The sequence below is a fragment of the Aquarana catesbeiana genome, linkage group LG01 (assembly GCF_042186555.1).
Source record: "Aquarana catesbeiana isolate 2022-GZ linkage group LG01, ASM4218655v1, whole genome shotgun sequence".
In the NCBI taxonomy this organism is placed as follows: Eukaryota; Metazoa; Chordata; class Amphibia; order Anura; family Ranidae; genus Aquarana; species Aquarana catesbeiana.
Genome location: NC_133324.1, coordinates 733065765 through 733090868, shown reverse-complemented (window position 1 = coordinate 733090868; position 25104 = coordinate 733065765). Strand labels below are relative to the sequence as shown.

The following is a 25104-nucleotide window of genomic DNA, read 5'->3' as shown; positions in this document are numbered from 1 at the left end:
AGACTAGGACTTCTATAGAATGTTGCTAGAGAAACGGAGGAGCAGGTACTTGTGCCCAGGAGGGCGTATCATACATTGTCAAAAGGCACAATGTAAATGTGACAAACTGTAACAAAGATCAACATTGGTTGATTACTGATTTAACTGGATGGACTTGTGTCTTTTTCCAACCAGATTATGTAAATAACTATGTAACATTGGAGGGCTAGCCCAACCAAAACTCACTCAGCTTTGGCTATGGCTATTGAGCTGAATGACCCACATGTTCTTTTAATCTCTCAGGTACCATCAGAATAGCAAAATCTCTACAAGTGTATTTTACACTACAAGGAACGCAGTAATAGGAATAAGAATGTGTGATTTTTTTTTTGGAGGAGAGATGGCATACAGGACTTAAAAATTATTGAGATTTGGCTGCTGTAGTTTTTGAAACACAAACAAAAAAAGCCAGTGGGTCACTTTGTCCACAAGCATTTTCAAAATAACAAAGATTTGGGTAAAAGTGGCCCATATTTTATCAAATTGTAAAATAAAAAGAAAAAAAAAACAGATTTTTTTGGACTATAAAAACTCCACAGTGGTCCAACCCCCTAAGGATTAATTATGGAGAGATATTTGTGTGCAATTAATAATTTAAGGCTTCTTGTACACTGGCAGCTCCCGGCATCTCCTAAACTAGTTTAGGAGCTTTTGGCGTTTCTTTGTCAAAGCGCCTAAACTCAACTCTATAAATAGTAAATGTACACATAGGCTTTCAGCAGAGCTTAAAAGCTGCTGTGTATAGGCGAGGTTAAACCTCCCTCTCCTAAACGAGGAAGAATCGCTTTCAGGATAGGAATGTTTTGACCGCAGGAAAATCCAAAATCGTGGTAAAATTGTGGTAAAAACATAGTTTGCGCGTGTTTTGCGTTTGCCGGCGGCTGCGGTCAGGGTAGGCTAGTGTACATGTAGCCCAAGACATGGATTGCTTGAAAACACAAGTAACCAAACATTGTAACACAAATGTAACGATCGTGCAACCAGATTTTCTCTCAAGTACTTTGAGGTTACCTGGTAAATATAAAAGACACTGGACAAGCTTTATCAGTATCAATATATTGAGATAGTAAACCTAATTTAAAAAAAAAAATCTGCCTCTAGAATGTAGAACTGTGTAATATGGGCAGGGAGTTTTTAGAAGCCCAATAATATGTTTTCCCCATGAGTAGGATATTTCAGAAACTCAAAGGTTTCCTTCACACAGCCTCATCTCTACTATGAGGGCTTTCTAAAAGCAGAATATAGTAGAACTATTTCCTGTGCATGACCCTATCTGCTGTACAAACAGCACCTGCATTAAATGCTGCTTGCTTGTCTCATTTTTTTGGTTGGGTCAGTTTCATACATTAATTATATGCAGGATATTTAAGTAAGGCACAAAAAAGAAGAAGAAAAAAAAAAGCCGCCCAGTTTTGTTCATATTGTGGGGAGTTATTGAATTTGATGAAATAGTACCACCTTACTGTCCAGAAAGGGTATCTGCCACGAGATGCTAATAACGCAGGTTGTAGGGTAAACTGAAAAATCCACAAATTCACTCACCAGAGAGGACAAAGCTAGGCCTAGTGCCCGTTTTTACTAAGCAATGCATTCTTATAACAAAAGCGCCTGTTTCTCCATATACATTCTATGATGTTGCATCCTGCATTTTTTAAAACTTAATACAAAACATATAGTGACCCTCTTACTACAGGGTCACTATTGAAAGAAGCCCAGCCCTATAGAAGAAGTCTATCTACTTCTTCTGTGACTTTTCCAGTGACCTGTGTCTTGAAACATTGCCATTTTAATGATCCAAAGCTGCTGCAGGTATTGGGCCTTTGCGGATGGGTCAAGTACTTGTTTCCCCACTGCATGCAGGAGTTCCTCATGCTGGTCCGCACATCCTGTAATGATGTACGAGCTGGCAGAAGAAGTGGACATTCACACAGCTGTGAAGAGCTTGAAGAAGCGAAAGAGTACTAAAGTGATGGTGTTTTAAGACACAAGATGCTGTAATGGTAAGCTTCTTTTACAGGCTTCGGCTGCTGTCAATCAAATTCAATGATGCGGGCGCCGGGCGGGGGGCGGTACTGAGTCCTGCTGTCTCTGAACGCAGCAGCAGGACATGGGAGTGCGCACACATGAGTGCCCTGAAGGAGAGTGCTTCTCCGACGGGTCACTCGATGCGGGGAGGAGCCAGGAGCGCCGCGAAGGGACCCCAGAAGAGGAGGATTAGGGCCACTTTGTACAAAACCAACTGCACAGAGGAGGCAAGTATAATATGTTTATTTTAAAAGCAAAAAAAGGGAACCTTTAGTGTCCCTTTAACCTGGGGAATGTAGTTCAAAAGGTGCATTCTGGAAAACCATGCCATATTTTACATGGCGCTTCAATACTCAACACTTAACCATGTCTTACAGCTAATAGTGCATAACAATGGAGAACTAAGCAGACTCCTTAACCAAGGTATATTTAATCATGGAAGCAGAAACAAATTAGCTTTTCTGCTGCCAAAATAGCTTACATTCAACAATATGTAACAAAAAATGCATGGGTAACAATGTCCAGGAAAGTTTCTGTTGGTACAGTAAAAAATACTGTGCCAGAGCGCTGTATAATATTTTCCCGTTTTTTGATGTATATGTATCTGTGCACACTAAGTCAAATCAATAAACTTTTATTGAATATATATTTTCCTTGTAGTGGTGAGACTTTTGCACTTACCATAAAATAGTGCAAACAAAAAGTTCAATGCTACTACCCATTTAATCCGCCATCAACAGAGCTCCCAGGTGCCTAATCCACAGTGCTCATCTGAAAGTAATGATCCATGAAGGTGATCCACTCAACCCATATTGCTCTAAAAATCTTGCTTTTATTCATTTATTGAATAAAAGCAAGATTTTTAGGCAATATCAGTTGTGAGGATCATCTTCATGGACTTACCAAAAATACCTTTCTTGAAGTCCATTGAGGAACATATTGTTTCATATTCATGAACTCTGGGTTATACTGCCATCTACAGGAGGATAGGACATATTGCCCCATCTCTAGTCAGCCTGCCCACACAAAAGCGATAACCATCACAACAGGAAAAGAGCGGTGTCCCTCAACAGACTTCATGAAGGGGATTTTAATAAATAATTGCCACAAGGATCGTCGCCCTGTGTAGAGGCAAAGAAAAAGTAATAAGCTCAAAAAGTGGGTTCCTGCAAGACTGATAACTTGAAATTCTACACAATTGCTAGGGTGCTTATGTCAGCTCTCAACCAAATAGTTAAACCATCAAATGGCTGATGTCACAGCTGATCACAATTGTAGCACCATGGCAACTGTGGATCAAAGAAAACCTAAGAAGACACGGCTCCAAGGGCTGGTCTTCAGTTTTTGGCCTGAGTGTCCAAGCCTCTCTTGGGTGGCAATATAACTCATGGCTCATGAATATGAAACTATGTGACTCTCAGAAAGGAAATACTGCCATGCGCAGCAGATTTTATTTATTATTAGGCCTCATGCACACTGGACGCTTTGGCCATTATTTCCTCCTGGCAACGGTGTTTTGGCAGATAAAATGCTTAACGCTTGTAAACATGTGTAACTTGTTTAGACGTGTCAAGCACTTGGGCATTAATTCATTTCACTGGCCATTGAAATGAATGAACATTCAAGTGCTAAACGCACCAAGCTTTAATGTGCATTTACATGCGTCAAACGGTTTTCTACCAAAATACCGCTGCGCTTGTAGTGGGGGTTTTTTTCTGCCTCTAAACACCTATATATGAATGGAGACATAGGCTAACATGCAGAGTCATTTAGAGGCAGAAAAAAAAGCTAGATGCCTGTAGAAGCAGCATTAAAAATGTCCAGTGTGCATGAGGCCTAAAAGGTCAGGTAGCATGCAATCACCAAGGCAAACCACAATGCTTTCCATGGCACAAGATCCCTTTCATAGTGTTTCAGACAACACATGACACAGGACATATGGACATTGCAAGAAGCCAGTTTAGCCATTGTCACATGCATTTTTATTGTGGTCAATATGTGAGGGCATTTAGGAGAGTGAAAAATACAAAAACGTTTTAATGACTTCTGGGAGATCACTTTGCATGTACACTCATACTCATCCTAGATATAATAATATAATACCATAATGATGAGAATCCTGTCTGGGAAACTGTGAAAGGGATCTACAGTTTTGAAAAGGTTTTGTGGATGCTACTGGTAATTAATTTGACCCTTTGGCTTGTTAAAATACTGAAAATACTGAAAGGGCTAGAATGTAAAAGAAAAAGGTTTATACTTACCTTTCTTGTGCGTGATGTTTTACATCTTTGCTCTCTTTAAGAGTTCCATATGTTCATTTACTGCTAAACTACTCTTCTGGGTGGGATGGATAGCATGTTCCCTGCTGAGCTCTTGGTTTCTACTGACCACTACATTGCTACTGTATGTTGTAGGAACACTCAGGGGAATAAAGCATCTGACACATCTGGAAGTGTGAGATACCAGTAGTGCCCAGTGCCCTTCTGGAGAACAAAAATGTAACTCCGAGAATTAAGTGAAAACCTTCTTTAGGAGACTGGGTCTTCTATTTATTTATTTTAACACAATGACAGGGTACTACCTGACCTGTATTACATGAAGTCAAATAGTATTTGGTATCCTGTAGACAACCAATGGTTTCTAACATGCTGCTTTACCAGAAAAACACAGGGTACTTCCTTGGCATCAGTGTTACCAATCACTTTCAAAAATCTTAGGATTTCCTCAGTAAATAAGCACACTGCCCTCTGCAGGAGAGAGCAGTAAACTGCAGGCACAGACAAAACTGAGCATCCCCAACATTTTTAAAGTGGAACTCAACTCACTAATTTAATGATTTCCTAAAACAATTACATTCAAGTCATGCCTTTAATGTTACCTATCACAACTAGTGTGCTTATGTCAACTGAACTGTCAAGCCATCAAATGGTTGGTTACATGTGCAGCACCATGGCAACTGCAGATCAAACAAAGGCCAAGATAGCAGCTTCATTGGCTGTAAAGGATAGGAGGGTTTATTTCTACTTTAAGCATAGCTAAACTGAAGAACAAAATGAAATATATTGCAGCTTACCAGTCCTTGGGTGCAGTGGCTGCAGTCGTTTTTTTTTTCTTTTTTTTTTTTAGGCTAAGAAGATTTTTAGCAAAGTAAAGAAAATACGCGTTGAGCTTGCTTGAATGCAGTGTCCTTGTCTCTTTCTGTGACAAGGTTTATCCTATTTGTGTAAACTACCAATCCAATTATCTCCCCTGTAATGGACGTGAGCAAAGGCAGACACGTTTAAAGTTCTGCCTAGGTGGCAACCATGGCTCCCTTCATGCGGTGGAGGTGTAATTGTAGCCCCCCGGGGACAGGAAGTACTGTATGTTATTTGTAGGATCACCTGAAGAGGGGGGATGCCTGAAAAAAAAAAAAAGAGAAAAGAAAAAACAAATGCAGCCACCTCATCTAAGGACTGGTAAGGTGTAATATATGCACTTTGTGTTTTAGGGTTTGGAAAGACTTTAAGATCCTGGCTTTCCAGTTGTGATTATATTCTGAGTTTATTAGCAGTAACCCATTAAAATATCGAAGTTTGCATGGGACCCTCTTTCAATGTTATTCTGCAATCAGATTACTGTATTTGGATACAAATAAACTGCAGATACCCATAAAAGTTTTTGTCTATCTATACAGAACACTAATGCCCTGTACACACGGTCGGATTTTCCGACAGAAAACGTGCGATCGGATTGTGTTGTCGGAAATTCAGACCGTGTGTGGGCTCCATTGGACTTTTTCCGTCGGAATTTCCGACACACAAAGTTTGAGAGCAGGCTATAAAATTTTCCGACAACAAAAACCAATCGTTTAAATTCCGATCGTGTGTACACAAATCTGACGTACAAAGTGCCACGCATGCTCAGAATAAATTAAGAGACGAAAGCTATTGGCTGCTGCCCCGTTTATAGCCCCAACGTACGTGTTTTACGTCACCGCGTTCAGAACGATCGGATTTTCCAACAACTTTGTGCGACCGTGTGTATGCAAGACAAGTTTGAGCCAATCCAATCCATGGATTTTGTTGTCGGAACGTCCGATCAATGTCCGATCGTGTGTACAGGGCATTAGGCTTAGCACTCATGTAAAATATCTGCAGCTCAATACATGTCCTTATCTGTTAATATATCTACATCCTTTTAAATGTTTAAAACGTGTAATACAGTTGGCACCGAGTGGATTGTATGCGATATGTCTAGTATTGTTGTAGATATATCATGCAGGATATTTAATATTAAAGATCACTGAATATTTAAAAAAATAATTATTATTTCCTATATTAAACTATGGATGTTAAAAGACAGTTTTCATTTATTGCAGGGTATTACTTTATCTGCCTGTACAGTAACACAGACGCAACCCTACAATAATGCCAGTAAGCAGAAGATGGATGCCCATTTCCACAGTTTACATTATGTGAATGTTAAATTCTGGCCATTCAAATACATTGTTACTCATGGAGTACCTTATGCAGTTCCACATTCAGCAGCAGGTAATGCTGCCAGTAAAACCTGTTATAGCAGTTCTTGGATGCCTTAAGAGCAAACAGCTGTTTAAAGGGTGGCATTAGAAAGGGAATTCCATTCAAAATGAAATAGAAAAGAAAAAAATTGGCAAATAGCATAATCAAAGCCACTGGCCAAAATTTGAGAATGGAAAGACAAGGAAATTTATACTATTGGTAAAAAAAAGAAATATATAGTACTGTGCAAAAGTTTTAGGCAGGTGTGGAAAAATGCTGTAAGATAAAAATTACCATCAGAAATAAACGTGCTAATAGTTTATTTTTTTATCAATTAACAAAGTGGAAAGTAAATTAACAGAAGAGAAATCCAAATCAAATCAATATTTTCCTTTTGCCTTCAAAACAGCATCAATTCTTTAAGGTACACTTGCACACAGTTTTTGAAGGAACTCAGCAGGTAGGTTGTTCCAAACATCTTGGAGAACTAACCACAGTTCTTCTGTGAATGCAGGCAGCCTCAAATCCTTCTGTCTTTTTGTGTAATCCCAGACAGACTCAATGTTGAGAACAGAGCTCTGTGGGGGCCAAACCATCACTTCCAGGACTCCTTGTTCTTCTTTACGCTAAAGATAGTTCTTAATGACATTGGCTGTATGTTTGGGGTCATTGTCCTGCTGCAGAATACATTTGGGACCAATCACATGCCTTTCCTTATGGTATGGCATGATGGATAAGTATCTGCCTATATTTTTCAGCATTAAGGGCACCATTGCTCCTGACCGAATCTCAACTCTATTTGCAAAATGCAGCTCCAAACTTGCAAGGGACCTTAACAATGCTTCAGTGTTGCCTGCAGACTCATCAGTCCACCTGCTGCTATTTTCTGCACCCCAGTTTCTATGTTTTCATACATATTTGAGTCGCTTAGCCTTGTTTCCACGTAGGGGTATAGCTTTTTGGCTGCAATTCTTCATGAAGACCACTTCTGGCTAAACTTCTTCAGACAGTAGATGTGTGTACCTGGGTCCCACTGGTTTCCACCAGTTCTTTGCTGATGGCACTACTGGATATCTTCTGATGTCGAAAGGAAGTAAGCATGATGCGTCTCTTATCTGCTGCATTAAGTTTCCTTGGCCGACCACTGCGCCTACAGTCCTCAACGTTGCCTGATCAATAGTATCCTCATTGCTCAGAAATACAGGCAGATATTTATCCATCATGTAATACCATCAGGGAGGCATGCGATTGTCCACAAAATGTACTCCGCAGCAGTGCAACAACCCCTAATATACAGCCAATGTCAATAAGAACTATCTTCAGCATAAACAAGAACAAGGATTCTTGGAAGTGATAGTTTGGCCCCCATATAGCACTGATCTCAACATCATAAAGTCTGTCAGGCATTACACGAAGAGACAGACAGATTTGAGGCGGCCTACATCCACAGAAGAACTGTGGTTCGTTTTCCAAGATGTTCGGAACAACCTACCTGCCGAGTTCCTTCAAAAACTGTGTGTACCTAGAGGAATTTATGCTGGTTTGAAATCAAAGGGTAGTCACACCAAATATTGATTTGATTTGGATTTTTCTTCTGTTTGCTCACTTTGCATTTTGATTAAAAAAAATAAAAAAATAATAATATATTATATATATATATATATATATAAAAAAATAAAAGCATTCTTACTCTACAGCATGTCTTTACACCTGCCTAAAACTTTTGCACAGTACTGTATATATTGCTACACAAACAATTTTATAATTTAAACATTAAAAAATTACCTTTCTACTTTAGTTTGTAGCCATGTAACAGGCAAAAATCCAAATGTTGCTTCATTGTAACCATAGCAACACTAGGCATGAACACTTCCAGAACTGTAAATTCCTACGATTCCCAACTGTTTTTTCTTTCATTAAAAACACTAAGTCTGATTGTATGTTTCTAGCAAGCAGGCAGTAGTAAATAACTGGAATTGATTTTTTAGTACAGTTATACCTAAAAAAATATCTGAAGAAAGCCCACTTTCATTTGCATACCAAACATAAAAGAGGTAATTAATCGAACACTTATACCAAAGAGGCTGTTATCCAGACCTTCAATTCAAACAGCAGCAGAGATCCATGTGGGCACCAAAATCAAGTATTCAAGTCTTGCGAAAATTTGGCATGGTATCCTTTGCTGGAGAATTAAGAGTGTGATCGCTTGCTACTGTCATGCGTTACCTCCACCTCATCAGGCTCAGACACTTGCACATTTACATCCTGCTCTGGAGAGTCTGTGCTGTAGAGCTCCTCAGGAATGGTGGCAGAGGTGGGTGTGGTTTGCGGTGTTATTGTCTGACCAAACCCTTGATAATGTCCAGATGGAGATGGTGGCACAGAAGGTTCTGCAGATATGGGATCCTGAGTAGATGAAGAAAGCAAACTGGTGTGCTCGTTTTGCTCAAGATCATCAGGAAAAAACATCTTTCTGGGTCTGCCCAAGACTGTCCTTCCTACAAAGCAGAATAAAATACATTAAGGTGTAGATATCACATTTTTTAGAGGGATGTAACTTACTGTTAGCCACTCCTTTGGTTTCCAAGGTCAAAATACAAGGACAGCATCTATGCAAGCAGGGCCGTCAAAATCCAACTAACCCATGAACCGAATGCTACCCTAGTTATAAACCTCATATTTTCTGACAACTGTTACAAAGTTCAAAGCCAGAACCACACAGGGCTAATATTTCAGTATAACACATACTTTGGAATGGCAACGCACAGACCAGGCAGCATGTAGCTTTCTTCAGAAAGCCAGCAAGAGATCACTGTGTGAAATGGACTAAAGTAAATTGGCCCCATCATTAAAGTTCATATAGTAGTGCAAAAATTTGGCTACCGCTAGGGAACTCAGCTCACCTCCATCCTTCTCATGAATGTTCCAAAATTATATAAGCCAAATATGGATGTCCAAAAAAGTGCAAATTATATATTTACTGAGTCAGCCTAAAAATTAGCCTAATGATTAGACTGCATCAGTGAAAAAGCACCAAAGCATTGCTTGTCATGCTGTTTTCTACAGTTGTATATTTATAAAGAAGCTTTGGAGAACCACATGAGGTTTGTGTCACATGTCAGTCTTATCTGATCACATTATGGCGCCTGTTTCTTATTTACAATGCATACGTCCTCAACGTGTGGTGGTGCAGCTTTCTACTACAGCCACAACACAACTTACTGAAGTGTGGAGAAGGGTGTTGTGCCTAATGTCTGCACAAATCCTGCACAGGAATGAACTGATGGGCGACAGTTCATTTGTGCTGGGGAGTCCCTCTCCTCTATGAGTGGTGTCATGGCTCTAACATGATTAAGTACTTTAAGACATCATCCGTGTATTGAAAAACTGGGAAGAATCCTACACTTTTCCACGTTAAGATTATGTATTTTAAATGGAAAAAATGTATCTTTCGTGCCACAAATTAAAAAGTGCTTCTTCCTAAACTACCACAACAGGCCAATAGTGGCAGCATGAAATATATTGTTTTCAATCACTCAGGAATTGTCCAGTAGCCAGGCATTGATGTAAATGGATAAGCAAGTCAAACAATTATGCAGTACAACCTAGCAGGAAGCAGAGACAGCATTATAAATAGCAAATATGGCTGCCCCATGTACAGTGCCTTGAAAAAGTATTCATACCCCTTGAAATTCTCCACATTTTATCACGTTACAATCAAAAACGTAAATGTATTTTATGTGATAGACCAACACAAAGTGGCGCAAAATTGTGAAGTGGAAGGAAAATGACAAAATGGTTTTCCATTTTTTTTTTTTTTACAAATAAATATCTGAAAAGTGCAGTGTGCATCTGTATTCAGCCCTCCTGAGTCAATACTTTGTAGAATCACCTTCCGCTGCAATTACAGCTGCAAGTCTTTTTGGGTATGTCTACCAGCTTTGCACATCTTGAGTGACATTTTTGCCCGTTCTTTGCAAAATAGCTCAAGCTCTGTCAGATTGGATGGAGAGCTTCTGTGAACAGCAATGTTCAAGTCTTGCCACAGATTCTCAATTGGATCTAAGTCTGGACATTGACTGGGCCATTCTAACACATTAGTATGCTTTGATCTAAACCATTTCATTGTATCTCTGGCTGTATGTTTAGGGTCATTGTCCTGCTGGAAGGTGAACCTTCGCCCCAGTCTCAAGTCTTTTGTAGACTTTTATGCCGCGTACACACGAGCTGACTTTTGGACCGGACTGGTCCGACTGACCGAATCCGGCGGACAACCTGACCGTGTGTGAGCTCTATCGGACCTGCAGCGGACTTTTTCGTGTGAAAATCTGACGGACTTTAGATTTGGAACATGTTTCAAATTTGTCCAACGGACTCGAGTCCGGTTGAAAAATCCGCTAGTTTGTATGCTAGTCCGACGGACCAAAACCGATGCTAGGGCAGCTATTGGCTACTGGCTATCAACTTCCTTATTTTAGTCCGGTCGTACATCATCACGTATGAATCCGTCAGACTTTGATGTGATCGTGTGTAGGCAAGTCCGTTCATTCAAAAGTCCGCCGGCAGGACTGTCGGACCTTTGTTGCCGAAAAGTCTGCCCGTGTGTACAGGGCATAACAGATTTTCTTCTAAGATTGCCCTGTATTTGGCTCCATTCATCTTCCCATCAACTCTGACCTGCTTCCCTGTCCCTGCTGAAGAAAAGCATCCCCACAATATGATGCTGCCACCACCATGTTTCACGGTGGTCTCATTTGACCAGAGCACCTTCTTCTGCATGTTTGCTGCGTCCCCCATATGGCTTCTCCTAAACTGCAAGCGGGACTTTTTATGGCTTTTTTTTCAACAATGGCTTGCTTCTTGCCACTCTTCCATAAAGGCAAGATTTGTGGAGTGCACAACTAATAGTTGTCCTGTGGAGGGGGGGCATGGCCTGACACGGCATGGAGTAGGACGCAATTCCACAGAGCTCCGTCCATTACTCCGGCAATTAAGCTAATCCTGTGACCCAGTGCAACCTGATTGTACTTGGACCACCTGTGAAGGATCCCTCATCCTGCACAGACATGTCCCCATTGAAAGCTCAGAAAGCTGCCGCAGCTAAACTCGATCAATACCGCCAACAGGACAAGGACAGCCCTGAGGAATATTGCGGCACTGCACACGAGGAGAAGGACTCGGCTGGGGACACAGACAGGCTCCTCGAGACGATTACTTTTTGCCAAACCTCCCTCACTGCTCAAATCGAGAAGGTGAAGGTAAATATCTCACTAATCCGACAAAACTTGCAGAAGCTCCGTGACCGTGTGAAGACAGCTGAGAACTGCCTAGGTGCTGTGGAAGATGTCATCCCGCCACTGCAGACAGGGGTTGACCATATGCAGCTGCAGATTAACCAGCTTCTCACAAAGCAAGACATGGAAAATAGACTCAGGAGATGTAACCTCCGCTTCATCGGTCTCCCTGAGGGGGCAGAAGGTAAGGACCCAACCATGTTCCTGGAGCGGCTGCTTATTACTACCCATGGCTGTGAGGCCTTCTCCCCAACACTTGCAGTGGAGAAAGCACACCGCATGCCTGCTAGACCCCCTCCTCAGGGAGGCCCCCCCCGCACGTTCATGTAACCTCCGCTTCATCGGTCTCCCTGAGGGGGCAGAAGGTAAGGACCCAACCATGTTCCTGGAGCGGCTGCTTATTACTACCCATGGCTGTGAGGCCTTCTCCCCAACACTTGCAGTGGAGAAAGCACACCGCATGCCTGCTAGACCCCCTCCTCAGGGAGGCCCCCCCCCCGCACGTTCTTAACTATAAGAACCGGGGTGCTGCCCTGCGCCTTTCCAGGGAGAAGGGCAATATTCCATTTGGGAATGGTAAAGTGGCCATTTTCCCTGATTTTTCAGCGGAGGCCCAGCGTCACCGTCAGAGCTTCATGGAAGCTAAAAGACGCCTGAGAATCAAACACCTCAAATATTCCATGTTGTTTCCTGCACGCCCTAGAGTGGAGAATAACGGCCAAGTCCTTTTTTTTGAGGATCCTGAGGAAGTTATAGCCTGGCTGGAGAGGCGCAATGTTTCTGAACAGGCAGTGGATTAAATGCCTGACACATGGCTCTAAATTTTCAACCTACCTGCTTTACACACTGTGACTCCGAGCTGGAAAAACAGATGGGCATGATTGCACTGTGCTGTGGTGTGGTGTGATGCCCTGCCTGATGGTTTCCTTCATAACAGGATACCTACCCACTGAAACCTGGCTGAGCATTGACTTCGGCACTTCCTCATTGCTTGGTGGAGGTTCCACCATGTTGACATGTTACTGTTAATACGAACACCTCCCCAGAGGACCCACAAGCTTTGCCCAGAGGAGTCCCGCCCCCTTGTCATGTCTCTTTGATTTCTCCTTAAGTGCCACAGATCCTATTCTTTTTGGAGCCAAAGTAGTCCTACAAACCGCATGTAAAGTGCAGTGAATTTTTGCCCCCCCCTCCCCCCTCAACTAGGAGATATGGTTATGATGGCAAGGATGGTTGCTGGATTATACTCATCAGCCTTTGCAAGTCCCACACCTGGTATGGGACATCGAGAATGGCTGGTTTCTTTTTGAGGAACTTCAACCAGCAGATTTGTATGTTCTATCTGCTCATTACACTTTAGTTTTTTTGCTCTTGGATCACTGTTTTTTTCCATAGTTGATTGTTCTACCATGTTTTGGAAATATGCCTTCGCCATTTGGGGTGAGTGTAGGGCAGGGTGGGGGGTGGCGAGTTTTATTTTATTACCAGATGTCAATACAGACGATAAGGTACAGTTTAAGATGATATGTAGATGTGTGCTCTCTGCTTTATGCTTAGCAATTTGGATCCTCCTACTGTTGACACCTGGCACCCGCTGTGGGGACCCTTATAACTTGCAAATGGTGGGGTGGTGGTGGTATAATGATCTGCTATTTGATTACACTAATTTTTTGACATGGTGTCTATAAAATTTCTTACCTGGAACGCGGGGGGCTTGCGTGATAGGGTTAAACAGTTGGCAACCCTCTCCTTCCTTAAGAAGCAACGTGCAGATGTAGGGGTGCTGGTTGAGACCCATGTAGAGGGGCGACTACAGCTGGCTCTCCGCCGTTCATGGGCTGGGTGGGCCTTTCATTCAACCCACACATCCCATGCAAGGGGAGTTCCGGTTCTTATAGCCAAGTCAATACATTTTGAGTTGTGTGATGTCTCCTCTGACCCCCAGGGGCGATATGTCTTTCTGTCTGTCAAACTGTATGGGGAACCTTTTCTTATTAGCCTGCTACATTCCCCCACCATTTTGTGCTGCTGTCCTTACAATGGGTCTGCATTCATGGCTCGCTATCCTTCGGTACAGGCCATTTGGATGGGAGACTAATACCGCAACGGATCCCAGTCTAGATAGAACCTGTCCGGGGGTGTCACCCTCAGGGGCTACGCATGAAACCAAATTCTCTAAATTGATGTCTACCTTTAATTTAATTGACACGTGGCGTCAGAAGTGCCCACTCGCCCTAGCCTATTCATACTTTTCATCCACACAACACCTTATCCTGTATAGATCTCATTATGATATCACGAATACTTGCTCCACGTTTGAGGGAAGCTGCCTTTTGCCCTAGGCTTCTCTCTGATCATAGCCCTTACTGGATGACCCTGACCGCTCCGGTCGATAAACCACCCCGCCCATGGCGCCTAAACCCATTTTGGTTATCACTGTTGCCAGATGATGACGAGCTCGTGAATACCTGGAAACTATATTTCACGGAAAATGATCAGTCTGCTTCCCCATCTGCGGTGTGGGAATCTTTTAAAGGTACATGTTCACTCTACTCTGATTTCCCACATTAATAGGTTGAAGGCTGACTCTGCTGTTGCCGCTGATAAGGCGATAGCAGAGTTATCCTCTACTGAACAGTCATATGCACATGACCCCACACCAGCCCAAGCCGACTTGCTCAAGCTGCAAACTAGAGTGGTGAACCAGTTACAGTATGAGATGACTAGGCGAAAACTATTTTTTTCCAAACAAAAACTATTTGAGCACAGCGAGCGTGCAGGCAAATTACTAGCATACTTAGTATATAGTGAGGATAGATAGACCGCCGGTTGTAATATCACTTCATGGTGACAGGAGAAAACAGATAACTGACCCTGCAAGAGTAACTGTCAAATTTAGAGACTTCCTTGCAGAATTATACATGTCTACAAACACAGAAGGTGGGGATTCGATGAATCTCTTTCTCGAACGAATCACCTTCCCGCAACTTACAGATGATCAAATAGCACTGTTAGAGGCTCCTCTCACCACAGACGAAATTACAGAGGCACTTTCTAGCTTCGCCAGATCCAAGTCCCTGGGCTCAGATGGCCTACCCATCGAATTTTATAACTATGCCTTTGAATCCTTTGAATTACCTCCCTCTATGAGAGAGGCGATTATAATTTTGATACCCAAGCAAGTAAAAGACGCGGGACAACCTGCCTCTTACCACCCTATTTCCCTTTTACTGGTTGATATCAAGATCCTAGCTAAGGTTCTTGCTCTCCACCTCAACCAAGTTATCTTGACCTTGGTACACTCAGACCAGGCAGGTTTCATGCCAGGGCGTAACACCTCATGTAATCTAAGGAGACTGTACATTAACTTGCAAGCCCTACATGAGGGGGTTGTTCACGGGTGGTAGTGACTTTAGATACGGATAAAGCATTTGACTCGGTGGAGTGGAGGTACAGTGGAACCTCGGATTACGAGCATAACCCGTTCCTGGAGTATGCTCGTAATCCAATGTACTCGCATATCAAAGCAAGTTTTCCCATTGAAGTCAATGGAAACTAAAATAATTTGTTCCGCATTGACTTCAATGGGATGCAATACCGCATGCAGCCAGAGGCGGGGGGCGCCAGAGAGCCTCGGAAACGGCCGAAAAGGCCCGAGGGACACTTCAGCTGACCTCGGCAAACCTCGGAAAGACTCCGTTCACGAGCCTTTCCGAGGTTTGCCAAGGTCAGCCGAACTGTCCTCGGGCCTTTCCGAACTGCGAATTTCGGCTCTGCTCGGCTCCGGCACCCCCCACCTCAAGCCAAAAGCGGTACTGCACACCGCTTTTGGCCTGAATCCTGCTCATTTTGCGAGACAACACTCGAAAATCGAGTCAGGATTTTTAGAAATACAGTCCTCGGTTTGCGAAACGCTCGTTAACCATGTTACTCGCAAACCGAGGTTCCAATGTATTTGTGGAAATGCCTGGAGTGCTATGGATTTGGGCCTAAGATTATCAAATGGATCCAATTATTGTATCAGGACCTGCAGGCCAAGGTGGTGGCCAACGGATGGCCCTCCCTGGCGTGTCGCCTAGCGAGAGGTACGAGACAGGACTGTCCGTTATCCCCATTGCTATATGCATTGGCAGCGGAACCCCTTGCTATTTTTTTACAGGAGAACCCGGAGATCCATGGTCTCTGTGCAGCTGACTTGACTGAATAAATCAGTATGTATGCTGATGACACCTTGTTGCATTTGGCTGACTCTCCAAAATGCATTACGGACATTTTGTATCATTCTCCGGGCTTAAAATCAACTGGGAAAATTCGCAAATCCTACCTCTGGATAGCTTCCCAACATCTGAGATCCAGGCCTGTCTCCCATTAAAAAGAGTGTCTCTCATTAAATACCTAGGAGTACATGTATCTAGAATCCCAGCTGATTACATCTCCCTCAATGTGGAACCTCTCTTTACCCTAATTAAATCCAAATACAAATACAAACTTGGGCTTGCCTACCTCTGGGTGTCTGGGGACGCATTAATCTAATGAAAATGATACTGCTACCTAAAATAATGTGCATTCTTTGGCACACCCTGGCCTATTTACCTTTGAAGTACTTTAAGACCCTGGAGGCTCTTCTCAAACTGTTTGTCTGGGGAGCTAATCGACACAAACTCGTCTGGCGGATTCTCAAGAATCCTACTGACCTGGGCGGAACGGCCCTTCCATATTTCAACTTCTATTATATTGCTTCCCAGCTGTCCCAACTGTACCAGTTAGATAAGACAGACAGAGAGAGATTTGGCACTTTTTTGTGCCCACATTGGGCGAAACGGACCTCAGACCCTCTATGCGCAATTGCGGTGGGTTCTGGGGGTGCCAGACCTGAAGGGGATAGCAAGACCTTATTGTATCACTATAGACGCATATGGGACATCGCCACCAATAAACTGGGGATTCCTCCATGTAATGACTTCACCTCTATTTGGCACAATGGGTTACTCCCTGAATTCTTACGGATTCCTGACCCGGGGATCTGGGGCTCCCGGGGAATTTACTATCTGTACCACCTACTTTCGGATGGGGAACTGAATCACTTCGATACCCTTCACAGTGAATTCATGCTCCCAAACTTTATGTTTTTCAGATTCTTACAGGTACGCCATGCCATGCCATACAATTCCAGTTCCCTCAGTCCCCCCCACAGCCTTCCTCCAAATCTATCATGGCAGTGGTTAAAAGCATAGACCTCCAAAAGCTAATCTCCACCTTCTATAATATGCTTATTACCCCATCCTCCACCAAATTAGCGTATAACGTTAAATCACGCTGGGAGAGGGAAGTACTTCGAGGATGAGGAATGGAGTGAGGCCCTGGATTCTTGTAAAGCCATATCCCCCAAACTATCTGACAGACTCTCCCAAATATTTATCCTGCACCGTGCCTACTTCACCCGCGTACAGACGCGTACAGACGATCGGAATTACCGACAACCAAACCGTGGATTTATTTCCGACGGATGTTGGCTGAAACTTGTCTTGCATACACACGGTCACACAAATGTTTTTGGAAATTCCGATCGGCAAGAACGCGCTGACGTACAACAGGTACGACGGAACTAGAAAAAGGAAGTTCAATAGCCAGTGCGCCACCCTTTGGGCTCCTTCTGCTAATCTTGTGTTAGTAGAAGTTTGGTGAGAGATGATTCGCGATTTTCAGCCTCGTGCTTTTCAGATCGTTACTGCTCTTCAGTTTGTTTTTTGTGGGTTTGTATCTGTTTTTCAGTGCGTGTAGTCAGTTCGTATCTGTTTTTCAGTGCTTTCTTGTCCGCTCTTTTCTGATTTTCAGGTCGCTCTTCTCAGGCCTTTCTAATTTTCAGAACGTTCTGTTAGTTCGTTTTGACCATCTGACCGTTTTCTAGCCATGTTGCAGGTACATACTCATCGTAGAGTTCGTGCTATGCGGGGGCTTGGTGTTGGGGTTCTTACTTTGACCCAAGCCCAGTCTATGAACAGGGCGGGGAGGAGTTCATGGATGAAGAATTGGTTACTCCAGCATGACTTGTGCTTTTCAGATCGTTACTGCTCTTCAGTTTGTTTTTGTGGGTTCGTATCTGTTTTTCAGTGCGTTCTTTTATAGTTCGTATCTGTTTTTCAGTGCTTTCTTGTCCGCTCTTATCTGAATTTCAGGTCACTCTTCTCAGCCCTCTCTCATTTTCAGATGGTTCTGACCATCTGACCGTTTTCTAGTCATGTTACGGGTAAGTACTCGTAGAGTTCGTGCTATGCGGGGGCTTGGTGTTGGGGTTCTTACGTTGACTCAAGCCCAGTCTATGAACAGGGCGGGGAGGAGTTCATGGACGAAGAATTGGTTACTCCAGTGTGACCAATTCTCGCACAAGCCTTTGTTGCGGGAGATCCGTGAGAATAATCCTGATGATTTCAGGAATTATCTCCCGATGATGGACCCCATTTTTCACCGTTTGTTGGCTTTGCTGTCCCTTAAATTATGAAGCAGGACACCTGCATGCGGCAAGCCATCACTCCAGAGCAGAGGCTAGTCGCCACCTTGCGGTACTTGGCGACGGGGAGAAGTCTGCAGGACATCAAGTTCTCGACAGGCATCCTCCCCCCAGGCTCTGGAGATCATTATTCCAGAGACCTGTTCTGCCATTATACAGGTCCTGCAGAAAGACTATATTAGGGTAAGTTTTCTCCTTTAACATGACATTCTATGTATGTAATGTTTGCTAATGTATTGTATTTATTTCATCATTCCATAATTACCATGATTGTAATATGTTGTGAATTAGGGGTGCGCATCTTCACTGGTCTCACGATTCGATTCGATTAAGATGATCTGGTCAACGATTCAATTCCACGATGCATCACGATTACTGACAAGCTCCGACTTCCGCTTGGGCCGCCTAGGCGATCCTTCCACCCTGCGATCTTCTGGGACACATCACAGTTCCCAAAAGATTGTCCGGCTATGCAGGACAGCGCAGTGAGACATGCGCACCCGCAAGCTGTCACAGCCGCATGCCCACAGTAGTAATGCCAGGGCCGTGGACAGGCAGGGGAGAGAATGGAGGGTTTGGGTGGCCACGACGCTGGATTGCGGGGCAGGTGAGTGTCTTTTTATTAAAAGTCAGAAGATACACTTTTTTTGTAGCTGCCGACTTTTAATAAACAAAAAATTGACTGGAACTCCTCTTTGAATTAAAAATAACCTCACTCCCTTAAAAAGTGCACTAATCCGATGCATTACAGGGTACAGACATTCACACACGGCTGCTGGGAGGTCAGGAGGGATTACAATCCACAGTTGACAAACAGCCCTGTGAAGTTCCCTGTACTGTCTCTGTGCTGACCAGTGGCGGCTAGTGCTCAAAATTTTTTGGGGGGCGCAAACAAACTGAAAAATACTGAACCCCCCCATCAAATGCAGCCTCACTGTGCCCGTCAAATGCAGCCTCACTGTGCCCGTCAAACGCAGCCACCTGTGCCCGTCAAACGCAGCCACCTGTGCCCGTCAAACGCAGCCACCTGTGCCCGACTGCCCGTCAAACGCAGCCACTTGTGCCCGTCAAACGCAGCCACTTGTGCCCGTCAAACGCAGCCACCTGTGCCCGTCAAACGCAGCCACCTGTGCCCGACTGCCCGTCAAACGCAGCCACTTGTGCCCGTCAAACGCAGCCACTTGTGCCCGACTGCCTATCAAACACAGCCACTTGTGCCTGTCAAATGCAGCCACTGTGCCCATCAAACGCAGACACTTGTGCCCGACTGCCTATCAAACGCAGACACTTGTGCCTGTCAAACGCAGCCACTTGTGCCCGTCAAACGCAGCCACTTGTGCCCGACTGCCTATCAAACGCAGCCACTTGTGCCCGTCAAACGCAGCCACTTGTGCCCGTCAAACGCAGCCACTTGTGCCCGACTGCCTATCAAACGCAGCCACTTGTGCCCGTCAAACGCAGCCACTTGTGCCCGTCAAACGCAGCCACTTGTGCCCGACTGCCTATCAAACACAGCCACTTGTGCCTGTCAAATGCAGCCACTGTGCCCATCAAACGCAGACACTTGTGCCCGACTGCCTATCAAACGCAGACACTTGTGCCTGTCAAACGCAGCCACTTGTGCCCGTCAAACGCAGCCACTTGTGCCCGACTGCCTATCAAACGCAGCCACTTGTGCCCGTCAAACGCAGCCACTTGTGCCCGACTGCCTATCAAACGCAGCCACTTGTGCCCGTCAAACGCAGCCACTTGTGCCCGTCAAACGCAGCCACTTGTGCCCGTCAAACGCAGCCACTTGTGCCCGTCAAACGCAGCCACTTGTGCCCGTCAAACGCAGCCACTTGTGCCCGTCAAACGCAGCCACTTGTGCCCGTCAAACGCAGCCACTTGTGCCCGTCAAACGCAGCCACTTGTGCCCGACTGCCTATCAAACGCAGCCACTTGTGCCCGTCAAACGCAGCCACTTGTGCCCGTCAAACGCAGCCACTTGTGCCCGTCAAACGCAGCCACTTGTGCCCGTCAAACGCAGCCACTTGTGCCCGACTGCCTATCAAACGCAGCCACTTGTGCCCGTCAAACGCAGCCACTTGTGCCCGTCAAACGCAGCCACTTGTGCCCGTCAAACGCAGCCACTTGTGCCCGTCAAAAGCAGCCACTTGTGCCCGTTAAAACGCAGCCACTTGTGCCTGACTGCCCGTCAAACGCAGCTACCTGTGCCCGTCAAACGCAGCCACCTGTGCCCATTAAATGCAGCCATCACTTCACTAACCCCCCGACAATGCACAGGCAACCACTGGTGCTGACAGTTCCTTGGCATTCCTGTTTGCACCTTCCAGCACACTAGGAGCTAACAATGGAATGTGCAAAGGGAAGCCCAGGGCCCTGTCAGCACGGAGCGTGAGGTGTAAGTAGAGTACAAACACATTTGTACTCTACTTATTGTTGTTAAAATTACTTGCCTCTCTTCTGATATGATAGCTATAGTCAGCGGGCGGGGCTAAGAATTCCCCCGACGCCAGGACTCAGGAGATGTGAGAGGAGAGCGGAGAGAGGCAGGACGGGCCGGGAGTCACATGAGCGGGATGTATGGTACTACTGTGAAATTCGGTATGAAGTGACATATTTTTTTAAAAAGCACATACAGTGGGGCACATCATTCATTGTAACACGGCATTTATTAAAAGAAAGTCATGTTAAAAATACGCTCCGAGCGCTTTCCCGGGAGGGTCGGGGCAAGTCGGGATGACGTCACCCACAATCGATTTTCTGGTCCTTATGCATCGATGCCGCATCGGGGACACCCGAATCGCGATGCATCTTTTGGGGTCCCAAACTCATTTGGAATCCTCCCTCCCCCAACCGCTAAGTCAATCAATACCAATCCTCTATCTGCTGACTTTGCCAAACCCATACACACCATACCTAACTCTTTTGTGGTCATATTTATGGATGAATTCACCAAAGCATGTAGTGCAAGGGCCTGCCTGAATACTTTCAAATGGTACTTTTTCAAGTTTTGTTCCCCTATTATCTTGATAGGCAATTGCAGAATGTAAAATTGTGCATCAATTTGTACAGTGTGTATTCATATTTTTGTATGATGACACTTCTTACCTGTCCAGTGGGCTGCAAATAGTGTAAGTAAGGTGTCATGGTTATGCAATAGAGGTTGTTTGTCAGCTTACCTGTTTCCATGTGTTCATTTCCTAAGACCAGCTGTCTCTCACCTGACTGCTTTTATTAACTCTCCTCTAGCATGGCTCCACCCCAGCTCCTATCAGAGAACTCTATATTAACCTCTGCACTGCAGGTCAGCCCTGCTGATCAACCTTTGTGTGTTTGGCTTCCTGTTCCTGTCTGCCGTGTGCTCTACATTTATTTCTGTTACCGACCTTGGCGTGTTCAATACTATTCATGTCTGCTCGTGACCCTGACCTTTTGGCGTGTCCCCGACTATCCCTGTTTGCCTGTGACCCTGAACCTTGGCGTGTACTCTGTTGTCCTTGTCTGCTTGTGGCCCTGACCTTGACTTATTCCTTACTATCCTTATCCTTCTGTTGCCTACTGTGGGTGTGAGCTGGGGAACCCTGGGGGTCGCGACCTGGAGCCAGTTGCAGCCCAGTCCATCCTCACATCAGAGGCTCTGGTGAAAACCTGCTGGTTCTTAGACTCCGCGCCCCAGGGAATCCTACGCTCTAACCCCGGTGGGATCCATGTTGGTGTTCCAGCGACCCTGCCTTCCTTATACCCGGACTCCCATCCACAGCAGTCAGCCGTAGGGTCCACTGCCTTGCGGTGCACTCCTGATCCCAACGGTGTGCATCTGTCAACTAGCCTCAAGGTGACCTGACATAAGGAGGGCCTGGCCAAAGTAACACACATTATGTATGCATTCAGCTCTCAATGAAGTGGAGAGGGTTACCTGTCTAAAATATCTACCCCCCCCTAAAATTTTTAAATGGGCCATCAGAGAGTGTGAGGAATCTGATAAGTGGACCTTATATTTTTGTCTTAAAATACTCCTTAAAATAAATGTTATACTGATGTTGGCCAAGAATGTTTGCGTCTAATCTGCTTGCAATGTTATGTGCAAAAGTACTAATTTAATTTTTTCTTGTTTGACTCCAGTTTCCTTCAACGCCACAGGAATGGCAGACTGTGGCATCCCACTTTGCCCAGCGTTGGGGCTTTCCCAACTGCGGAGGGACAATTGATGGGAAACACATTCACATCGTGCCACCCACCAACTCGGGGTCATACTATTACAACTATAAGGGGTTTAATAGTATGGTGATGTTGGCAGTGGTGTCGGCAACATACGAGTTTCTCTATGTGGACGTGGGGAAGAATGGCCGGATGTTGGATGGTGGAGTCATGGCCCAGACCGAGTTCTACAGATGGCTTCAGAGTGGTGACTTGGGATTGCCACCTGGAGAAGACAACGTGGCTGGTCTACCGCTAGTCTTTGACGCTGATGAAGCGTTTGGGCTTGGTGAACACCTGATGCGGCAATTCCCCATGAGGACCTTCACCCCGGATCAGAGGGTTTTTAACCTGACACGCAAGTGTAGGCATTGGGAGTCGGTGAGTGCATTTCTTATGGGAGTGGAGTCACTAACACTTTGGTGTGGTAGATGGAATAAGAAGACACTATAAGTCAAGGACATTTTGAAAAAAAAATTTTTATGGACTTTTTGTTTATATTATGGTAGATTCACTCACGTATGTGATTCACTTGTCACAGGGTGATTTAATTGTTCATTTATTATAGTTTTTCACAGTTATGTTGAATAGATATTCACGTTATTAAGCGCCACTGTTTTTTTCCTTTAGTCACTAATATGAAGTATACCTTACCCCATAAATTGTGCAATATAAAAAACAACACTGTGCTACCCTCTATATAAAAGTGGTAGAAGGGTTGTGCAATATTGTACCCCAATTTCCAACCAGGTGTTACTGTAGTGGTGGAGAATGCTTTCGGCATAATGGCCAGCCGGTTCCGCCTATTCCTGACGCCAATTCACATGGCGGAATACAAAATATACCATATCGTACTTGCATGCTGCATTATGCACAACAACTGCATTATGCACAACAAGGAGAAATGCTTTGAACTATGTGGCCTCAGTTGGGCCTGAGACAGGATTGCCAGATCAGTCAACCATGATGGCGCTTGAAGTTGGCTGTCCTGGCTTGCCCCCCCCCAAAGTTCCCGCAAAGTTCGTCAAAAATATCTGGAATACTTTGCGGGTAGGGGGGCCATTGATATGCCAGAAAATGTTTGAGAAACACATACATTTTTTTTTAAACTGAAATAATATTTCATGGCTCAGACCACAGCGTCGCTGAGTGGCCTATGCAGTCGGAGTCTCCAACTAGGATGACCGCGATCTCCTGCAAGGAAGCCGGCTGGTTGTTTCACTCGCTGGGCTAGATGGAAGTGTTCCACTCTGAAGGGCCGCACGCTGGCTTGTGACGTCACCGAAGTGTAGGGGAAACCACAACGCGTTTTCCTATAGAGTAGCTTGTCAGCTCGCCAATTACCTCCATTATCCAATTGGCCAGCTGTTGTGTTGTTTTTCTCTAAGTGCAGAGCCTTTAAATTTCCCTCTCTCCCTCTTGCTATACACTTGACAAAGGAGTGCACATGCTCACTGTAAGTCTCGCGCATGCTCTGAAACACGTTGTGGTTTCCCCTACACTCCGGTGACGTCACAAGCCAGCGTGCGGCCCTTCAGAGTGGAACACTTCCATCTAGTCCAGCGAGTGAAACAACCAGCCAGCTTCTTTGCAGGAGATCGCAGTCATCCTAGTTGGAGACTCCGACTGCATAGGCCACTCAGCGATGCTGTGGACTGAGCCTTCTCTTTCCCGGAGCCTGTTACCCCTTACCTCCATGTAAGTGTGGATTACATGTTGTACTTAATAAACACTTGCACTCAGAGGCGCTTTTCCTTTTGTTTTTTCTCCTGTCTCATTTATCAGAGCCAACTTCGCTCACATGAAAAGCTGTGCCCTCAGTGCTGGCTATACTACAGAGATGTTATAGACATCAAATCCGCAGACTGCCTTGTTATGGACAATTTTTAAATCTGCATTCATGGACATTTTATCTCAAATATATGTCATCATTACCATTATTCTTATTAACTTTTTATTTCCATGTCCTGAGCGCTAGCATATGTGTGTGTATATATATATATATATATATATATATATATATATTATGTTGTGGGTCTGACACACACACACACACACACACACACACCTTGTTATGTATGTAATGCATTCATGCTAAAAAAAAAAAAAAAAAAAAAAAAAAAACACATCCTTTTCAGCACCATGAATTATTAATTGTTTTGAGTCCGAAAATGGCCTGATTGGGGCAAATTTTAGAGCACTGTGGGGGTTATTTATTAAAGGCAAATCCACTTTGCACTACAAGTGCACTTGTAGTGCAAAGTGGATTTGCCTTTAGTAAATAACCCCCATTGTCACTGTAAACACCAACTTACTCCAAAAACTGGCATTGAGCATTGAAAGAAGAAGCCACACATTGAGTATAAAACATTTTACTCAAAGCACATTCACATGTGCGTTAGAAAAGGGTTTTTGAACAAACCAACACATTTGTTGTATAACATTTTTAGGTTTGACAGTATAAATAGCCTTTTTTTGGTTAAACAGGCATGTTTAAAACCATAAAACATACACAACTCAGGAACTTAAAAAT

The 25104-nt window shown here is 44.4% G+C and overlaps 1 protein-coding gene across 4 annotated transcripts in view; it reads right to left on the bottom strand.

Moving 5' to 3' along the window:
* Positions 1-2478: 2478 nt before the first annotated feature.
* The window catches only part of TMEM184C (transmembrane protein 184C), a 78785-nt gene continuing 56159 nt past the window's right edge, over positions 2479-25104 (bottom strand). For all 4 annotated transcript variants that reach the window (XM_073604745.1, XM_073604767.1, XM_073604756.1 and 1 more), the window contains exon 11: positions 2479-9064. In XM_073604745.1, the coding sequence (XP_073460846.1) occupies positions 8757-9064 (308 nt within the window). In that variant the 3' untranslated portion in view covers positions 2479-8756. The remainder of the gene's footprint in view (positions 9065-25104) is intronic.